Source organism: Amphiprion ocellaris, chromosome 10 (genome assembly GCF_022539595.1).
Source record: "Amphiprion ocellaris isolate individual 3 ecotype Okinawa chromosome 10, ASM2253959v1, whole genome shotgun sequence".
Classification (NCBI taxonomy): domain Eukaryota; kingdom Metazoa; phylum Chordata; class Actinopteri; family Pomacentridae; genus Amphiprion; species Amphiprion ocellaris.
In genome coordinates this window covers 30938228-30957296 of record NC_072775.1, presented here as the reverse complement: position 1 = coordinate 30957296, position 19069 = coordinate 30938228, and the positions used below count along the sequence as shown (strand labels likewise).

Sequence of the window (19069 nt, the reverse complement as noted above, 5' to 3'; positions counted from 1 at the left end):
TGACTCTACATAGAAACAGCACAACCTTGGCTTGATTTGGAGAGAATTTAAAAATGTCCACAACAATGGCATTGTAGTAAGTCGTAAAATATCCCAGAAGTAAATTTTGTTTTATTTACAGCTTGTAACACATTTTTCTGTGCACCCACAGGTGTTACCAATAGAAGAATGGTGAATCTGCCTTCTATAATATTTGACTATGTATGTGTTTTTTGGTTTCCATACTTGCCTAGTGTCTGCTCTGCATAAACACAGCCTGCAGTCCAGCCGGGAATTCTCAGAATTTTCACTGACTGTTGGTGGCATATGAGTGCATTGAGACTTCACAGTGGAGAATTCTGAGTCACTTCTGAAACATTTTGAGTCATTTTTTGTCAAATTTTAAGCCCTTTTTCACCATTTTGAAGATTTTTTTTTGGAGTTTGACTCGTTTTAGAGAATTTTAAGTATTTTGTCAAATTTTAAGTCATTTTTGGACACATTTTGAACCATTTTGAAGACTTTGTTGAATTAAGTTGAAGTCATTTTAGAGAATTTTTAACTACTTTGGAAAAGTTTTGAGTCTTTTGAGATCATTTTAAATCATTTTGGAGAATTTTGACTGAGTTTAGAAAATTGTTGAGTCATTTTAATCAGATGTTTAGTCATTTTGGACAATTCTTTAACCATTTTCAATATTTTTTAACTACTTCTGAAAAGTTTTGAGTCGTTTGAGAGAATTTTAAGTCATTTTGGAATCGTTTTTGTCAGTCGATCCACATAAAAAGGAGAGTGTCCTAATTTAATCACTCCTGTTTCTATTTTACAGAATTTGTAGAAGTGTAAGTCAGTGTGGAAACATTTTGAGTCATTTTTTGTCAAATTTTCCATAATTGTGAACCATTTTGAATTTTTTTTAGTTGAGTTTAAGTCACTTTAGAGAATTCTTAGTGTTTTGTCAAATTTTAAGTCTTTTGGGAACATTTTTTGTCAGTGGATCCCACATAAACAGAGGAGATGATTTAATCACTCCTTTTTCTACAGAATTGTTAGTTGTTTACTCGATCTGGTTAGAGCAAATGTGTTATTTTTGGTACTTTGATTAAACATCATGATTTAAAGCTTAGATTTTTTGGTAATTTTCCTGATTTAATGTCACATTGTAGATGAGTAGTTCAAGGACTGTGAGAAATTTCTTTTGTGAGTGTCTTTTAAACACATGTTAACAACTTACTTTCCCTTGCATGTTTTGGGGTTCACAGGGTTAAAATGGATTGTAATAGAAAGTAGCTGCAGTGTTTTGATGCTTACCCCGAACAGAAATCTCCAGTTTCCTGCATCAAAGTCCTCTGTGAACTGACAAAAGACACTAAAATAAGGGTCTTTATTATGAGCAATGGTCCCTTAGTGTGAAGTGATTTACACGTAAGGAGCATTTTTATGTTTCAGCTGGTTCTCGTGAGGCTATCAGTAACTGTACATTATATGTTTGGTCATAAAAACTGTGAAAATGTTTCATAACCTTGAATTAATCAAATGGTATTCTCATAGAAATCTGCCATCAGTAACTAATGGCAGCGTCCTACTGTCGTTCATCATGCTAAAGTGTTAGCGCCGAGCTTCCAGAGGCAGTAATCCTCAAAGAACGCAAGAATAATTTGGCTGTTTTTGTTTTTATTACTGAAAAGCTAATTTTGCAAATGGGCTAATCTCCATATAAGTTGGTTTATTTTTCAAATGTTAGTCATTAAGTCCCAACACCAGCAGGCAGTTCTGCTCAATAACAATTTTTCTCGGTTTCACAGCCTCCAACTGTTTGCTGTTCATCTTTCTGTCTGTCAGCTGGCCTCTCTGAAACAATCCCTGCTGGAGTTTCTATATTTATGTCTGAATGGAGCGGGATAATTAATGTCACATGTTTTTTGGGGAGCGAGAGGGACGAATGTATAGTCAGGCAGGCCCGTCTGTGATTGCAAATGAACTTGTCGAGGGGCTAACGCATGTCAAAGTGCAGTGGAAGTGACACGGTGTTTATTGCTTTGCCCTTAACTCACTTTAGAGAGGTGTAGATTGAGTGTTGCTTGACAAAGGGGCTTTTTCCTCCCAAATCTCTCAGGTACAGACCGAGAAGTTTCGACTTTCTCTTGATTCAGACTCGGAAACGCCCTTCTGTGTTTATTTAAGTCTAAAGTTACCCAGACAGACTCAGGAAGCAGCGAATTTTATGAAGCTGATTCAACTTCAGCTCGTTTTCTGAGCACAGACGAAGGGTTCGCACTCGCAAGTGGATTTTCATTACAAAAAAAAGGACAGCTTGTTTTTTTTGTTTTCATGAGTAACAGAGAAACTTTGCTGCTCTCAGAAATGTCGGCTTTGACTTTCAGCTTTTCCACATTAAACAGCAATGAGTTTGCACCAAACCTCATTTCATCCTTCAGGGTCCCTAAACAGTGGAAGAGAGTAGAGGAGGGGAGGAAACATGTTCTCCTTCCCTCTTCTGTCAGATTAAGGCTTCCTAAATGAGAACAAATTCCACCTCCTCCTCGCCTCCCGTTTTAATTTCCCAGCAGGATTGCGCTGCCGTGGCTTTGTATCTGCACGGCCGAGGTGAAGGATGAGGATATTCATACTCTGGCTGCTTGGCCCAATTTATTTTTTGGGCAGAGGAGGCACGTTCTGAGGCTGGATGTGTGTGATCCCAGTGGCTTTAATAGGATTTCCTCAAATGTGTTTTCTCAGTTTCTGGAAATTGCCTTTATCGTCACACTGCAGATACTGAGCTTTGCAAAGAATTCATCATCTGACACCAAATTTACCATTTATAGAATCTGATAGCTGGTCGTTCGGTAATTTGTCCGTTAAATGAATGTGAGTGGATGAGTGGAATCAGCAAAGGAGGTTATTTCTGCAGGTTATTATTTAGGAGGGTGTAGGTTTTATTAAGTTGTGTAGGAGGAAATTATAGGCAAACATCAGTGAGCGTGTCCTTGTCTAGATTTCTACATTTTCATTTAGCAGACGCTTTTATCCAAAGCGACGTACATCTGAGAGGAAATACAAGTGTATATTTCTCAGACTAATATTTGACTTTGAAAGTAAGATAATTTTTTTGGGAAAGTGTCTCGTATTGTGTGTGTGTTTTAAGACTTGGTTCAATGTATTTAGAGTAAGAATCTGTGCTGAGTGGAAGCAAAGAGGTACGACACCACATCTTTTTGCTTGTCAATGATGGGACGTCAACGCTTGAAATTGCTCGTTAGTTAGCAAAATAGGCTAACTAACGAGCAACAATGCTGTTTAGCTTAGCTTTCCTGAAAACCGTCGCAAGAAAAAACATTTAATTCAGATTATTTTCAGGCTGTATCCGGGCAAACAATGAAACCTTGTGAATATAAAATCAAAATGTCCTGATATCATTCAAAAAGACTTCACAATTTACATGTTGATAATATACATAAATGCACTATGAGCAGTTGTTTCTACTGCTGATTCATCTATTTGGCTATCTTAAAATTAACTGATTAGTTGTTTGGTTTTACAATAAAGGTTGTCCTTGAAATGTCTTGTTCACAACTCAAACAAAAAACAGATTACTGTTATAGATGAGGAAACAAACCAGAAAATACTGAGCTGCAGTTAGAAGATTTTGACTTTGATATCTTTAAAAAAAATTCAAACTGTTAACCAGTTATCAAATTAGTTGACAATTAATGTAATAATTGATTAAAGTAAAACACATCGTAAAAGTATAAATGTATACACAACCATTCAAAAGTTTGGGGTCACCCGGACAATTTCATGTTTTCCCTGAAAACTCACACTTTTATCCATGCGCTAACATAATTGCACAAGGGTTTTCTAATCATCAATGAACCTTTCAACACCATTAGCTAACACAATGTAGCATTAGAACACAGGAGTGATGGTTGCTGGAAATGTTCCTCTGTACCTCTATGGAGATATTCCATTAAAAATCAGCTGTTTCCAGCTACAATAGTCATTTACCACATTAACAATGTCTAGACTGTATTTCTGATTCATTTAATGTTATCTTAATTGAAAAAAAATGTATTTTTTTTTCAAAAATAAGGACATTTCTAAGTGACCTCAAACTTTTGATTGGTAGTGTATATGTTGTATAAGTTTAATTTCTTTGGATTATTTAACCTACAAAAGCTGATAAAACCTGGAATCAACTTGAAAAACATTTTTGGTGTCACCAGTACTGGAAATAAAATGTGATTGTGAATACTACAGATATTTTACAAGTTACGTTTTTAAATTGTTTCCATACTTGTTTCTCATCCGCTCTATACAAACACTGCCTGCAGTTCAGCCATAAAGAATTTTTGTCATGTGACTGTTGGTTGTAGGGGAGTCACTAATGACTTTTCGATTGTGCAAAAGTCCACAGATTTTTTTCTTTCTTACAGAATCTATGTAATGCAAACTGTTGATTTTTGGCAGTTTTTTTTAAATGAATCATGTAGAGTATTGTGGTTTTGATGGCATATCACGCTTTTAAGCTTAGATAATACGTGAGTAATGGGTGAGTAGTTCAAGGACTGTGGGAGAGTTGAAAATCTGAGAATTCTTTCTGTTGTTACATTTTGTGGCTCTGATAAATGACTTATTTTGTCAGTTTATTTAAAGATAACGTGGCTTTTAGATCCAGAGGTGAAAGATGAAGGAGAACAGACATCACCTGCACTAAATTCACTGGATCTTCATTGTGAAACGTATAGATGAGACAGTTGAAATTTTGAATCGATGCGGCTGCTGTGCATGTGAGTAGTTTGGCATTCATGCAAATATGTGAGTGTACATGAGACAGCAGGGGCCAGACTGAGAGTATTTGCAGGAAAATGACATGAGCTGGGGTGTGTGTGAGTGAGACGGCAAGCAGGAGATGATGTAGATTTTTCGGTGAACACGGGGGAGGTGAGAAGCAGGGATGGACTGGTGTGTGTGTTAGCGTGTGTGTGTGTGTGTGTGTGTGTGTGTGTGTGTGTGTGTGCGGTGGCAGGTGGCATCGTAGTGTTCTCTGCTCGCAGACTCCGATGCAACACACACACGTGCCATCTGTAGCCTCCCAGCAGAGCTCAGAACGTGACTGGTCAGCTTATCTGCAGCAAAACACAGAAGCCACTCATGTATTACAAAATCTGAACATTGTAGCCTACAGCATCCCCTGTGAGTGTGTGTGTGTGTGTGTGTGTGTGTGTGTGTGTGTGTGTGTGTGTGTGTGTGTGTGTGGGAGGATGAAAATCTGTTCACACAGTCACATTGTGGAGGCTTGGCTTGCGTTTAGGGGCTGAAAGCTGGTCCCAATAAGGAAAACTATTAAATTGGTTGACTTGGTTAGAGTTGAGGGTCAGGCTTGTAGTCTGGCGGTTTGGGTTCAGGTTAGGTTAAGTCTCCGGGGAATCAGAGTAAAGTCGGCTTTCAAAAGTGACAAAACCACTTAGCAAGACTGTGGTGTTTTAATGGAGACCACAGGTTTATGTGAACAAAAGACTTGTTTTAAATGTACCTGAGAGGACCTGGGCCTCACATGAGAAGATTTATCACATATTCTACTTTCTGTTTCAAATGAAGCTCAGATAGCAACTGTAGCTGTGTTTCTATGACATATTTTTATACACATTTTAAAGTACTGCATTAGGGAAAAAAAGGGAAATATGAATATGAATTTGCAAAAAAGTTTTTATGTTTGCTTCAGGTGGTTTCCAACTTTATGAAAAGGAGTTCTTGGACATAATACTAGATTAAAATGCCTTTTTGTAAAAAGTTGTGAAATACTGAATGTTTAACTTAAATGATTTATCTGCTGTTTTTGCTTCTTTCATTGTCTTTGTCCGTGGATAGCATGAAACCAATACCTGCTAATGTGAAATAATTGTAATTTTACTGATTGAAAGCAGTTTCCAGAAACTCCTCCATTTTTCTCCAAAGTTTTGTTAATTTCTTCTTCTTCTTAGTGTTTTTTTTAGTATCTCGGTAACAGCTGCTTTTGTTTCCGGCTTCTCCTGGCAACATTTTGCAACCTCATTTCGCACTCTAAAGCAGTTCATGTAAAAACAAGCCAAATTCACTTTTTCTTTTTACATTTTTTTGCGATATTTCTAAAGTTTGCTTCCAATTACATTCATTTTTTGATAATTGTATAGAAATATGGCTTGTTTTTGAACATCTAAGCTGCTTTGTGAGAGGTAACTGTAGTAAACTGATACAGAAAGCAGATATAAAAAGCACTATGCCTCTTACAAACTACGTGTGCTCCATCGTGTCTGGGGTTAGCACTCAGACAGGTAGAAATAACTCATGAAAACAGGAAGTAAGCTCACCCTTACACTGGTGTCTGCAGTTTATATTTTATCTGGCTTCCTGTTTCCAGTGAAAAGGTGAATCTATGTTGTATTCAGGCAAACGTCCAAAGAATACAGTTCGACAGCAGACAGTGTTTTAGTTATTTAAAGCATCAGCAGCAAATTTCTGGCTCAGCTATTGAAGAAAAAGTCCTTTTGCTGTTTTGGTGAAGTTATTTTTGCACCATAAGGGACAATGATGCGTCACAACTATGTGCTGAGTTTGGGGAAACGTGGCTGGACACAACACACTGCTACAAATCCGCTCTCTGTCTGCCGCCGAGTGCAACAAGTTCACGTCTTTTTGCTGAGGTTGTTAAAGGCCATTCTGGCTAATGAAGGAAACCACTGAAGGAGACAGAAGTAGATGAGGCCGGTTGGAGAAAAGTGGGCATGCCAAGAAGTTTATTACAGCAGTTGATCAAACTTTAACACGTGAAGATCTGGTTTGGGCTGCATGTAGAGAAGCTCCTGGAAGAAGCGTTAAACGTCTGGAGAGGAAGACGGCGTCTGCACACACAGATCCAGACGAAGGGAAAGAGAGGTGGATGGAATAAATGAACGTCGGAGGGGAAGGAGGGGCGTGACGGCGCTCTGCAGAAACACTGAGTCACTCCCTGCTTCGCTTTGCTTTGCAGGAGGCGAACAACAGTAACAACAGCTCTGAGTTCGTCCCGTAAATGCTCCGGTGATACCTTCCAGATGTTGCATTAAGACGTTTGAGGCAGGAGGTATCGCAACACAACGCAGCACAACACGGCGAGCATGTTAATGAGCTGCAATGTACGAGTGGAGGGTGTCTGCTTATGGCTCAGGATTCCAGTAGCTTCGGGAAAGAGGTGGGATGGAATTTAGGGCCGTGTGAAAAATTCCCCTTTCTCTGTCTGGAGCTTATTTATTTAAAGTGGTAATCTGCCACATGCTCATTTGTTTTAAATTTGGCATAATGGTCAGCGCTGAGCGGTCTCTGCTGTAGTCAGTTTGCTTTGCACTGACTGTATCTGTCACGTCTTAATAACTACATTTTCTTCTGTTGCTGCAGCGAATTGGATTTATTTTTAATCTGTGAAATTGCGTAGGTGCGATTTTTTTTTCTTTGCTGTTGGAAATTGTGCTAATTCTAGCCATCCGCTTCTCGTAGTTTTAAATAAAGCTTTACTGCTTTAAGAGTCAAAGTCAGGAGCAGAGTTTTGGCTGCAGAAGCAGTGGAAAACTGAAAGTATGCAACTCTGGTTCCAGTCGCTTTATTTTTCACAAGTTTTTGACTTGATCGCACATTTTTCAGAATTTGACGACAACCAAAGATGACTAAACTTTCCATTACTCTGAGAACTTTAAGGACTTCTCACACACTTTAGCTAAAAAAGTGTTCATATCCAGCAAAAAATAGATAATTAGAAATGCGATTATTGTTCTATTTCTATAAAAAAGTTTCAGACCACTGTTGGAAAATCTGTCTTAACTCCAGTCTTATTTATGTTGTCACTGTTTGCTCCTAAAAATGAGCACCAAATTTATACTAAACAATATATTTGGTGTCACATTTGCATCTTTTAAAAAGAGAATCACTTCTTGCATCAAGATCGCTACCTTTTAATGTTTAATTTTTTAATCAGTGCTGGAAAAATAGAAAAAACAAGAAAAGCACTGAGAGAGCGCAGTACTCTGCCAAGGCTGCTCAGGCGTTATTTGATTTCCAACGGATAATTCTCGATAAGTCCGCAGCCATCGATTCATGGTAGGATTGCAATCATGTGATCATCAGCAAGCAGCTGACGTAGTGTTCACTTGTTGTCATAGTTACAGTGAAGCCGTGCTGCTATTTCGCAACAATACAGAAATCTTTAACAAATCTGTGGATCCAGACTATAAGCCACATCACTGCCAAAATCTAAGGAGGTGGCCCTTGTGTCATTTCTGACCTTCCCTGAAAATTTCATCCAAATACGTTATTCCGTTTTTGAGTAATGTTGCACACAGAAAGAAAAACAGACGGACCAACATACGCTGATTGTCACATAACTCCGCCGCGTTCCTTGGCAGAGTAACTATGCAGTTTGTAAATGAAATTACTAGAATAACAGGCGGAAATCGCACCAACAAAGAAGCTTTAGTTTAATCTGCCCTGCGTCGTGTCTGGAGAGCTTCCTGGCCACAACAGCCTCCACCAATCACATGCTTTAGAGCAAACAGCCTGAGAAGCAAAACCCAGGGGAAAGAAATACGAGCATTTCTGACCTTTTTCTGCTAAAAACCCGCAGCTTCTATCGTCTGGATTACGACATCAGAGCAGCAAGAGGACGGCCTTCAGAGAGATTCTCACAAGTAAATCAAACTGGAATATTGTAAAAGTAGCAGAACATAACGGATTTTTGGGGCCACATTTCCACAGTGAAAATTACATAGTTGGGTAAAACATCATCATTCATCCGGTTGTCTGATTTTTCTGAGGAAAACGGCCATAATTATCGGCCCTTGCTGAATAAATCAGTCGATCTGGGATTTGTTTTATTAGTAGTTTGAGTTGTAGAGCATCTTGAAGAGTGTTTTCTGACCTTTCCTTGCACTTCTTTTCACCATTTACCGTCGCCGTGGTTCATAGCGTGAGGTGTTAATTTAAACGGCGGCTACTCTGCCCTTGAGCAAGACGTTTGCTGCGTTGGGAGGGCCGGTGTAGTTAATGAGTGATGTGAGGGGATGGAGAGGAGGCAGCTGCAGGGCTGCCGACTCAAAGACTCTCCTTAACTAGAGTGTGAAGAGACAGAGCCACTTCATTAAACGTCCTGTCTGCGTAAACACCGACTGCCTGCAGGACGAGCTGCAGCGACCGACTGAGGCGAGCGCAGCCATCTGCATGCAGCAACGCCTCTTTCTCTCCCCATGGCTCTGGTTTTATGAGCCTCTGTAAGACATGGCAGGCAGGCGGGGAGGGAGGGAGGAGAGGTGGGAGTTCGATGCTATGAATAAAAATGCCATCACCTAAACATCACCGTCGGCACTAAGACTTTACAAGTGAGCACTTAAGTCCATTTCTCACCGGGCATGTAAAGCCGAACACATGGAGACTAAGACTCAGAGACAAAGAGGGAAAATAAAGTCAGAGGAGGAGCAGATTTTGTGCACCTGCGGCACACATACCTCGATTTAAACATCGGAAAACAGTGTTTATGCCCCGAGCTGTCCGAGGGCTGCTGTATGCTTCACGAAATGGAAAGCTGAGGAATGTGCCGGTGTTGAGGTTGTTTATTAATCTGATTTGATAATTGTGTTTTCAGAGGGTTTCGCTGCAGAAATAAGCATCCTGATGTTAGTTACATAAATAACTTGCAGCATGAATGAGATGTAGAAGGAAGACTGAGCTTAATGTTTGGCTTCTGGTGATGAACTTTGAATTTTGTGTCCATTGTTTCTCCAGTTGTGCTGCAAGTAATGATTGTTTTTCTTGCTGATTAATCTGATTCTCTATCAATCTATTAAATGATGAAAAATGTTGATCAGTGTCTTGTTTTGTCCACAAACCATATATATTTCAGTTTACTGTCATAGAGGAGGAAAGAAACCAAGAAAATATTCACATTTTAGAATCTGGAATCAGAGAATTTTGACATTTGTTGTTTAGAAATTACCCAAACTGATTAATTGAACAGCTGGAAACTAATAGATTAATCAATTAATAATTGCAGCTCTATTTTGCAGTTTCAATTGTTGAGGTTATTAATGTAGAAGGATCTTATTGCTGGTTTGGAGAAAGTAAATCTGACAACTTCCTTAAATGTGCAGATTTAGTATTTGAACAGCAACATCGGGGCTTCATTTTATGCTATTCCTCCCTAAAGGCAAGAAATAATCTTTAAGAAAAGCCTGTTTACACATTTAGAAAGTATACTTTTCCTTGGGAATCTTTCAAAACACATTAAAAGGCTTTATATTCATGGCTCTGTCCACTTGCTCGAGACCTTGAACTGCTAATACTTCAGTTTCCAGAAGCCCAAAAAGCGCCACTATGATCGAAAAGATTAGTTGCTGGTTAATCCAGACAAATCCTCAGAGCTTAATGCTACACACTAGCTTTGTTTTTTCTGTCCCGCATGTTGTCCGTCATTAACATATAGACCTCAGAACCTTCTAATCCAGATGTCTGTGACAGATTGGGAGAGAAAAGCAAATTCCCCATGTCATGCTCATAAAGAGACTCTTTGAAACTTAACAAACCGTCTGTCTGGATGCTAATGCTGTTAGCCATCAGGAAGCTCATCAGTCCATCTGGCTTCAGTCAAAACCTGATGAAGGCTTCTGTGGGAATATGCTCAAGGTGTATTTATCTTTTCTAGCTCAGCTCTAGCAAATATGGCTATTTATGTGGCTGCAGGTCGGGAGGCTTGTTTTTGAATCTGTGCATTCGAAGTGAAGGGTCTCATTACACATACATTCCTGTGATTCCACACATTCTGACCTGAGACCAGCAGGCTGCTGCGCTAAAGGAATAATCTGATACCCAACTAAAAGTTCCTCAGGAAAACTTTGTGTCCTCTTGTCTGGGCGGTCGGAGGTCAGACTCGGCCTGAAAACACAGAAACCCCAAAGCTGGTATGGATTTTCTGTCTGACTCCAGATCACCACAGATGATACCGACCAGTTCTGCAGCTACTGTTGATCTGTTTTTACCCGCATCGGCTGGAATTCTTTGCGAGGCCGAATTGTTTCCACAGCTGGCTGTATGAGGGAGAGGTTTTGTATATCATATAACAAGCTCTGTCTAATATGCTTTGTTTGTGCAGCACTTACTGAAACAGCTACAAAGTGCCTTCAGGCAATAACAAAAGACAAATGTCCAAACAGTGACGTGTGATGAAGTGGAGCAGAAGAAAACATCATCGTCATCATGTGACGTTTGCTGTGAAGAATGATTTTTCCATCCTACATGTTCTCAGACCCCGATATCTGAGGCATCCTGGGCTTTCCACTTGATTTCCACTGGGTTTTCCCGCTCCGACAGCCAAACGGGGAAATCTGGAGCTGGGAAAGGACTGATGGTCGGCTCAGATTATCTGTCAGGAGTCTTCACGGTGATCTTAACTCTCCTGATAGCATCAAACACGTCTGATATGTGCAACTTGGTATACGCCGCCAGCAGAAAGTTAGGTAGTGAGTGCAAAAGAGATGTGGCTCTGCTTTCTTGATTAGTTTTCCAGCGAAGACCTCCAGACCACAGCGATGCTTCAGAAATCAGCTCAATTATCCACACAGGGAGATGTAAAAAATGTTGGGCTGCTTAAATACTTCCATCCTGTAATTTTCACTGCCAAGAATCATTCATGATAAAAGGTTGAAATGTGCTTTTTTGTCACGCTTTCTTTTGCTCAGACCGAAGCTTTTAAGAGGTCGGACCTTGAACCTGAAGATTTTTTGTGTAGCTGGACAGAGTAGGAAGGATAATGGCATCACACAATTTACTCACAGTTCTTGTTTATTACGGCTGCTATCTTTATGATCTAAAAAACACAAGATATTCTGGCAGTCTTGTCTACATTTTGGAGCTCCTAAAGCATTAAAGTAAGCTGCTGTTGGCAATTCAGGAATTAATGTCAAGTTGTGTTAAAAGTTTCCTTCTTTAGTCCTGAAAAAACAAAAGTTTACATCCACAAAACGATGTGTATTATGGCAGATTTTGTCATATTTTTAAAAGGCCTATAATAAATCTATTAAAGAACCAAAATGCATGATTGTTGTTGTTTTTTGTGTCAAAGATGCATGTGTTTCAATAATTCCTTCTTAAAAAACAAATCTGAGTCATTGGAAATGTGTCTTTGCAAGTGTAAGTTAACTTTTTTCACATACTAAGCAACCTGTGCAGCAGAAATAGTTGCATTGCAAGGCCACAAAAGTTCACACGCCCAAATAGAAAGTAAGAAGTGATGTGAAGTTAATTTTGACTTCCTAGTATAGGGCTGGGTGATACTTTGTTCCGTTTTGACTGATTTAAGGCGGATTAACTGAAACCCATCACGTTACAACTGGTTTTTGCTGCTTGATACTAAAACAAAACTTGAAGCTTTGATTTTCCAAATCAAATCTGCAGGAGAAGCCTTTTTTCTAATTTAAGAATTCTTTAATACACCGAGGTTTTGTTTTAGAAATTAGCAAGAAACTGGTGTGAAAAACCTCTCTGAGGATGATACGGTTGCACAAATAAATGCTGCGTCAGTTGGGTGGAAATGTTTCAACTCCAGAAAGAATGATGTCAACCAAAAACTTGCACTGTTTCAGAGCTTTGCATTGGACGAGGCGACATGAATCATTTGTTTGACTGTTTGAATCAACACACAAATCTCTGAATGTGAATCTAAATGCATTTTAAAGCAAAAAATATAAATTTTGGATGCTTTTGTCAGTGTTGCACCATCTGAGAAAGATCTATTGCAGCTCTTTATTACTCCACTAACGAACGCGGCAGAGTTATGTGACAATCGGCGTATGTTTGTCCGTCTGTCTGTCTGTCTGTTAGCAACATTTGTCAAAAACGGATTTGGATGAACTTTCCAGGGAAGGTCAGAAATGACTCAAAGACCAAGTGATTAGATTTTGGCAGTGATGTGTCTTATAGTCTGGATCCACGGATTTGTTAAAGATTTCTGCATCATTGCGAGATAGCAGCACAGCGTCACTGTAACTATGACAACAAGTGAACGCTACGTCAGCTGCCTGCTGACAATCACATGATTGAGATCCTACTACAAATCGACCGCTGCGGACTTATAGGGACTTATCCATCAGAAATGATACAAGGAACAATTGATTAAATTTTGGGGGTGTTTCTGAGTCCCATCATTTCCCGCCACCCGCTCCATATTTAGGTCACGCGATTCAGTATCCGTACGTAACGTACACGTGCTCAGCGCAAGGTCAATTTGTTTGTGGGTACATCTATATTAAATGATTGTAGGTCAGTTACGTTCATGTTTTCTGCGTTCTTTGTTGGGATGGGTTTTTGATGTTGAGGCTTTTTGGTGTTATATCCTTGTCTCTGCGTCGGAGGTTGAATTTAAGGTGGTTCTTTTAGCGTGCTCTCTTTTTTGCTCCAATTGGCGGAATATTTTAATACCCTCATTCCCAAACCTTCCACGTTGTGGGTTGATTATGAAACACAAATCTAACGATTAATGATTTCCAAATAGAGATAATCAAGTGATCTTGTAGAAAAAGTACTGTATTCTGTCATATTGCATTATATAACAGTAGAAAAACCAAATATCACTGCATCACTGTTTTTACTCAGTGTCATGCCAACTTAATTTGGTATACGCTAATTTAAGTTGCACTGAGGGTGAGTCTTATTTTGAGTTTTTGTACTTTGCAATCAGCTATTTAGTCCCGAATCCACCTTGCATATATGTTTTGCAGACTCTGTGCTGGAGCATAAAGAGGTGTTTATCAAGACATAAACACCTCCTCATAGAGACACAAACACACTCTTAAGAATTCGCTCATGCGAACACATTGAAGACGGCACGAAAGCAGAGGCAAAGTCGGACCCAATGTGCACAAAACGCACAAAAGCACACACACAGACACACACACACTTGAGCTGTTGTGGGTGGACAGAAGGGTGTCGGCTGGTAAAGGATGCGACGCTGCAGCGGTGGTGGGAGGTCCGAGCCGACAGCGGAGACTGATGAAGTCTCTCGGTGAGCTCAGTGGGATCCCACCAGCCTCCCGGTGCTTCATTCTGCCATGTGTTCATATTTTTGTTATCGCCGCCTCCCTCTCCAGAGAGCCTCGCTTCCAATCTTATAGACTCTCTGACTCGGTTCGCAACTGCAGTTTGCTCAATCTGATTTTCTTTTCATTTGCACTTGACAAAAGAGCTGATATTTTCTTATCACCGTGAGCAGCGACAACATGCACACAATGTTGTTTTTTATTTTTTGCTTTAGGTGCACTCCAGTGAAAATACAGAACAAAACATGAGGTTAGACATTATACTCGAAGAGGAAGTTTGTGAGACTTCACAGATGATCTAGAGTCAAATCCGATCTCGTTGGCTTGTCTTTGAGATGTATTCCCCTTTTCACCTGCAGCTGAATAATTCATTTTACTGTCATCGTATCTGGGAATTTTCTCCGACAGCTGTTATGATTTTGTTCCAGAAGCAGCATCAGCTTAAAGGACGAGAAGACTAAACATTTCAAACAAAGCCGGTCAGCTGACCAGATTGGTATTTAGGGAAACGCCTCGGTTCAGTCGAAATCCAGGAGCTCCCGGCGTCAGAAAAACATGCTTAAGAGTGACGAATATGATGTCCTTTTGTTGTGGTTTTACAGTGTGGGTGTGTCTAAAAGCTATTTAAAAATCTGTCTCTGCCACACTCCACATTCCTCAGGACATGGTCGTACATTAGAGCAACTTCTATTAATGTCTCTTTTCACATTGTGCTCCGTAAAGTTGCAAAAGATGGTTTTAAAAAGAAGCAATAGCCGAGTTACCCTTCCCACAATGCACCTTGGTAGCATCTTTCATCAAAGTTCCTGTAGTTTGTAGCAGCAGCTTTGTGTTAAACATTTGGAGCTGCATGTAAAATCAGTGCAATGAATCTTTAAATAGCCACTAATCGAGACAGATTATTGAAAAGCCTGAGAAGAGGACAGAAAAACAAATGGCAAAATTCAACCAATTGTGATCTAAACATCAGCACATCTGCATCCAAGTGTTTTGCAGCAACACAAACTCACATCTCCTCTCTTTTCTCCTGCAGGTACGACTACGTGGAGGTTTACAACGGCGGCGACGAGTCTTCGCCCATGTTGGGGAAGTTTTGCGGCAAAATCGCACCGTCTCCGATCATCTCCAGCGGCAGCCAGCTGCTCATCAAGTTCGTGTCCGACTACGAGACCCACGGAGCCGGATTCTCCGTCCGCTACGAGGTCTTCAAGACAGGTTCGTGTTGATATGTGGATTCAAACTGAAGTGCTGAAGTTTGTTCTGTTTTTTATACACTCCGCTGATGAATCACCTCATGGAAAACAGCCAATTTAACTTCATTTGTACTTCAGCCAGGTTTCCAGAGAGTCGCTTTAGGATCGATGACATGCATTACCCTGCTACATACAATGAAACATTATCTGTTTTTTTAATCATTTTGCATATTTTATGAGAAAGGCAGGCTGCACAAGGACAGCAGCAGAAAGAAATTAAACACATTTCTTCATATCTGTGCTTTAAATTCCTGTTTGTGCTGCTTCAATAGAGAAAACACTGGAGACCTGGAGGAGAGTTTAGGTTTTTAAAGGCGTAGCATAGAGACAGATCATTTTCACGTCACATTTGAAGCACAAGAGTAGCTCGGTTTCTATGTGGTGGTGTGAAAAAGCTAAATGCTGAAGGGGAGATTACCTAATACCAACATGCAGGGAATTACAGTAGTCTAGGCAACAAGAAATGAACTTTCCCCAAAACACGCTTGTAATAAATCGAAATTGCTGTTTAAACTGCACATGAGCAGCATCTCTGTTGTGATAAACCCTGGAAGTTGCACCGTGTCGCAACCTTTTCTGAGAACTTAGGGTTTATAAATATCCCCCTGTGTGTGTGTTTGACATCCGCGGTTGAGCCTCTGGTACACTGACCTTCTAAACTTGGGGCCAAATAAACGCGAAGGTCCCAGGATTCGTCGGAGGAACGGCGAGTCCCAGCTGGGGCAGGATGCTAGCAGGACGGACCTACATAAACACTGGCCGACGAGGAAGGAACCTTGCTACCGTGTCCTACATTTGTATTTGCTTTCTTCCCCTCCTGGGTCCACTGGAGTAGCCGCCAAAGCAGAGAGTCTCCTGTGGCCACTTCAATTTTCCACCAATGGGGACTGGAGATAAATCAGATGAACAAAAAAAAAGGGGAACATGCATTTGCACCCCAGAGAGCAATAACCATTCACAGAATCACAGGATCCAGAAATAACTATCCCCAGGTGGCCTCATGTTAGAAAGTGCTGTATTGTACTTTGAAAAACGGATCGGCAAGTGCTCTTTTATGCTTAAACGAGAAGCACGGCGGCGCTAGGAGCGAGGTTAGAGGCCCAGCTGAAGCTTCTCCTCGCTCGTCTCTTCTCTCATCTACAAAGTAAAGCTCAACTTCTGATATCAAAACTTTAAAAAAAATAAGAAAAGATCTCCTCGTATCAACTTTAATTTCAGGGTGCAAAGTGTAGCCGTGACTGATGAATGACAGGATGTTATTAGAAAGTCAGTGTAATAAATCTTTTAAAAGTAGGTCAGCAAAGTATCGAAGGGACGCTCGTCCTCCTGAACATTTTTCATTAAGGTTTTTTCTTTTTTTTTTTTTTAAAGATGTAGCTTCCACAAAGATTCTGATGATTTACATTTCGGCTTTGATCTCGAGTAGAAATGATAAGATTGGGATTCAGAGACGTCTGGGGAGTTATGGGGTCACCTTCCCATTTACTTAAAGAAAAAGTAGAAGTTTGGATCATTTGTAGCTGAAATCGACACCTGTGATGGTGAATTTGGAAGTTAGCAAGAGGCTGGTGGAATAAAATGGATAAAATGATATTAATAGGAGTTATAGAGCATCTTTCAAAATCCAAGTTATTAAGGGGCCTCATGAGGCAGCAAAACAGAACATAAATTGTAAAACCATTAGGTTTTAAAAGGCAAAGAAAACACAACATGATTAGAAAAGGTGAATGTGTTACTGAAAGAAGTATATGACAGTACAAAGGCAGTTCAAATTCATGTAAGATCAGAAAAAACTTTGCGATAAAGTATGGAAGAGATCTCAAATTTTGGATTCCAAAGTGTATAACTGCTGCTAAAAGGTCAGAGATTTAGCTTAAATAGAGTTCATATAGGGCTTTGTAAGTAATCAGTAAAACGTTCAGGAATATCCTAAAATATACTAGAAGTCGGTTTAAAGAGACTGAAAAAGGAGTGATGTGATTGTGCCTCATAGTTCTGGTTAAATTTTGGACTGATAACCCAAATTTATCAGTCAGGCTGAAAGACGGTAGCTCAGAATTTGCGTGGACAAACCTTTTAAACAACTACTGCCTCATATGATTTCAGTATTTTTAAATCTATCCTAAAACATACCAGAAGCCAATATAAAGATGCTAAAATAGGAACAAAGTGATTGGATCTCTTCATTCTGGACTACTAACCTCAAAATTATCAGTAAAGCTAAAGGTAAACCTGAAAATACTAGTTTTAAGAGAGGTTATAAAGGATCTTTAAAGTGCTAGAAAATCTTAAAATCTACCTCAAAGCATACAAAACATCAATATAAAGAGGCTAAAGTAAGAGCAATGTGATTGCATATCTTGGTTTTGGTTTAATTCTTGACTAATAACCTGAAAATTATCAGTAAAGCAACATGTAAACAGAAAAATATGTGAGGATTTGCATGAATAAGCCGTTTTAACAACTAGTTCCTTATATAATCTTAAAATCTATCCTCAAACATACTGGAAGTCAGTGTAAAGAGGCTGATACAGGAGTGAGGTGTTTATGTCTCTTGATTTTGGTTAAATTCTTGATAAATAGCCTCAAATTACCAGTAAAAGTAAAGACAAATTACTGAGAATTTACGTGAAAAAATCCTTTAAACAGCGCGATCCTTTCATGATTTTAAAATCTATGCTAAAGCATACAGGAAACTAATGTAAACAGGCTAAAATAGGAGTGATGTGCTCATGTTTCATAGTTCTGGTCAAATTCTGGACTAATAACCTCAACAGAAAAATATGTGAGAATTTGCACGAAGCAACTAGTTACTTATATGATCTCAAGATCTATCCTAAAACATACTGAAAGTCAGTGTAAACGATCTGAAATTGGAGGGATGTGCTCATGTCTCTTAGTTGTGGTTAAATTCTGAACTAATAACCTCAAATTATCAGTAAAGCAACATGTAAACACAAAATTATGTTAGAAGTCCTTTAAACAACTAGTTCCTTATATGATTTTGAAGGCTTTTCACTGTTTGAACTTCAAACACTGAAAAAAATGGTTTAAAAATGTGTTTTTGATCTTCATTGACAGGTTTTTCATAGAACTACCCCCGTTCTAATATGTTATTTAGCCTGAATTGACTTTTTGGTCAAAAATTACCTTTGAACCGTATATTTCATTTTGGTCTGTGTGATCCAGAGCAGCTACTGACTCTCTGCTGCTTGTGGAAACTTTTTGTCTCACCACTTTCTAAATGAGCAAATCTGAGCTGGCTTGAATCTTTCCGGCAGGAATGAAGCAAAGACGTCGGGTCTGAGAGCCTCTAGTCCCACCTTGTGATTGTCAGAGATACAGAGCGACGATTTTCCTGTTGTTGTTGTTGTCGAGTGCATCCGGCTGCGGCTCCACAACCAGCTGGGAATTCACTTGTGTGTTTGTGCTGATCGACCTTTTTGAATTCACTGTATATGGACGTGCTTTGCTTTTTTAATGTGCTTTAGTGTTTCTGTCAGTGTTTCTTTGTGTGGCTTCCTTGGGGTGTGTGTGTGTGTGTGTGTGTGTGTGTGTGTGTGTGTGTGTGTGTGCGTGTGGGTGTGCGTGTGCGTGTGTGTGTGTGTGTGCAGCAGACAGGTGTAACAGACCCCAGGCTCATTTAGCTAATGGGCTGTTTGTCCTTGGAGGCAACAGGGGTGACCTGCAGATGAGATGGATGCTCTGGCAGAGACGAGAGGCTGAAACTAGGACAGAGTCTGTGCGAAT

The 19069-nt window shown here is 39.7% G+C and overlaps 1 protein-coding gene across 1 annotated transcript in view; it reads left to right on the top strand.

The window, feature by feature from the left end:
• The window catches only part of LOC111562870 (neuropilin-1a-like), a 110666-nt gene that overhangs the window by 15860 nt on the left and 75737 nt on the right, over positions 1-19069 (top strand). The window contains exon 3 of the mRNA XM_023261647.3: positions 15100-15281. Within this exon, the coding sequence (XP_023117415.2) occupies positions 15100-15281 (182 nt within the window). The remainder of the gene's footprint in view (positions 1-15099; positions 15282-19069) is intronic.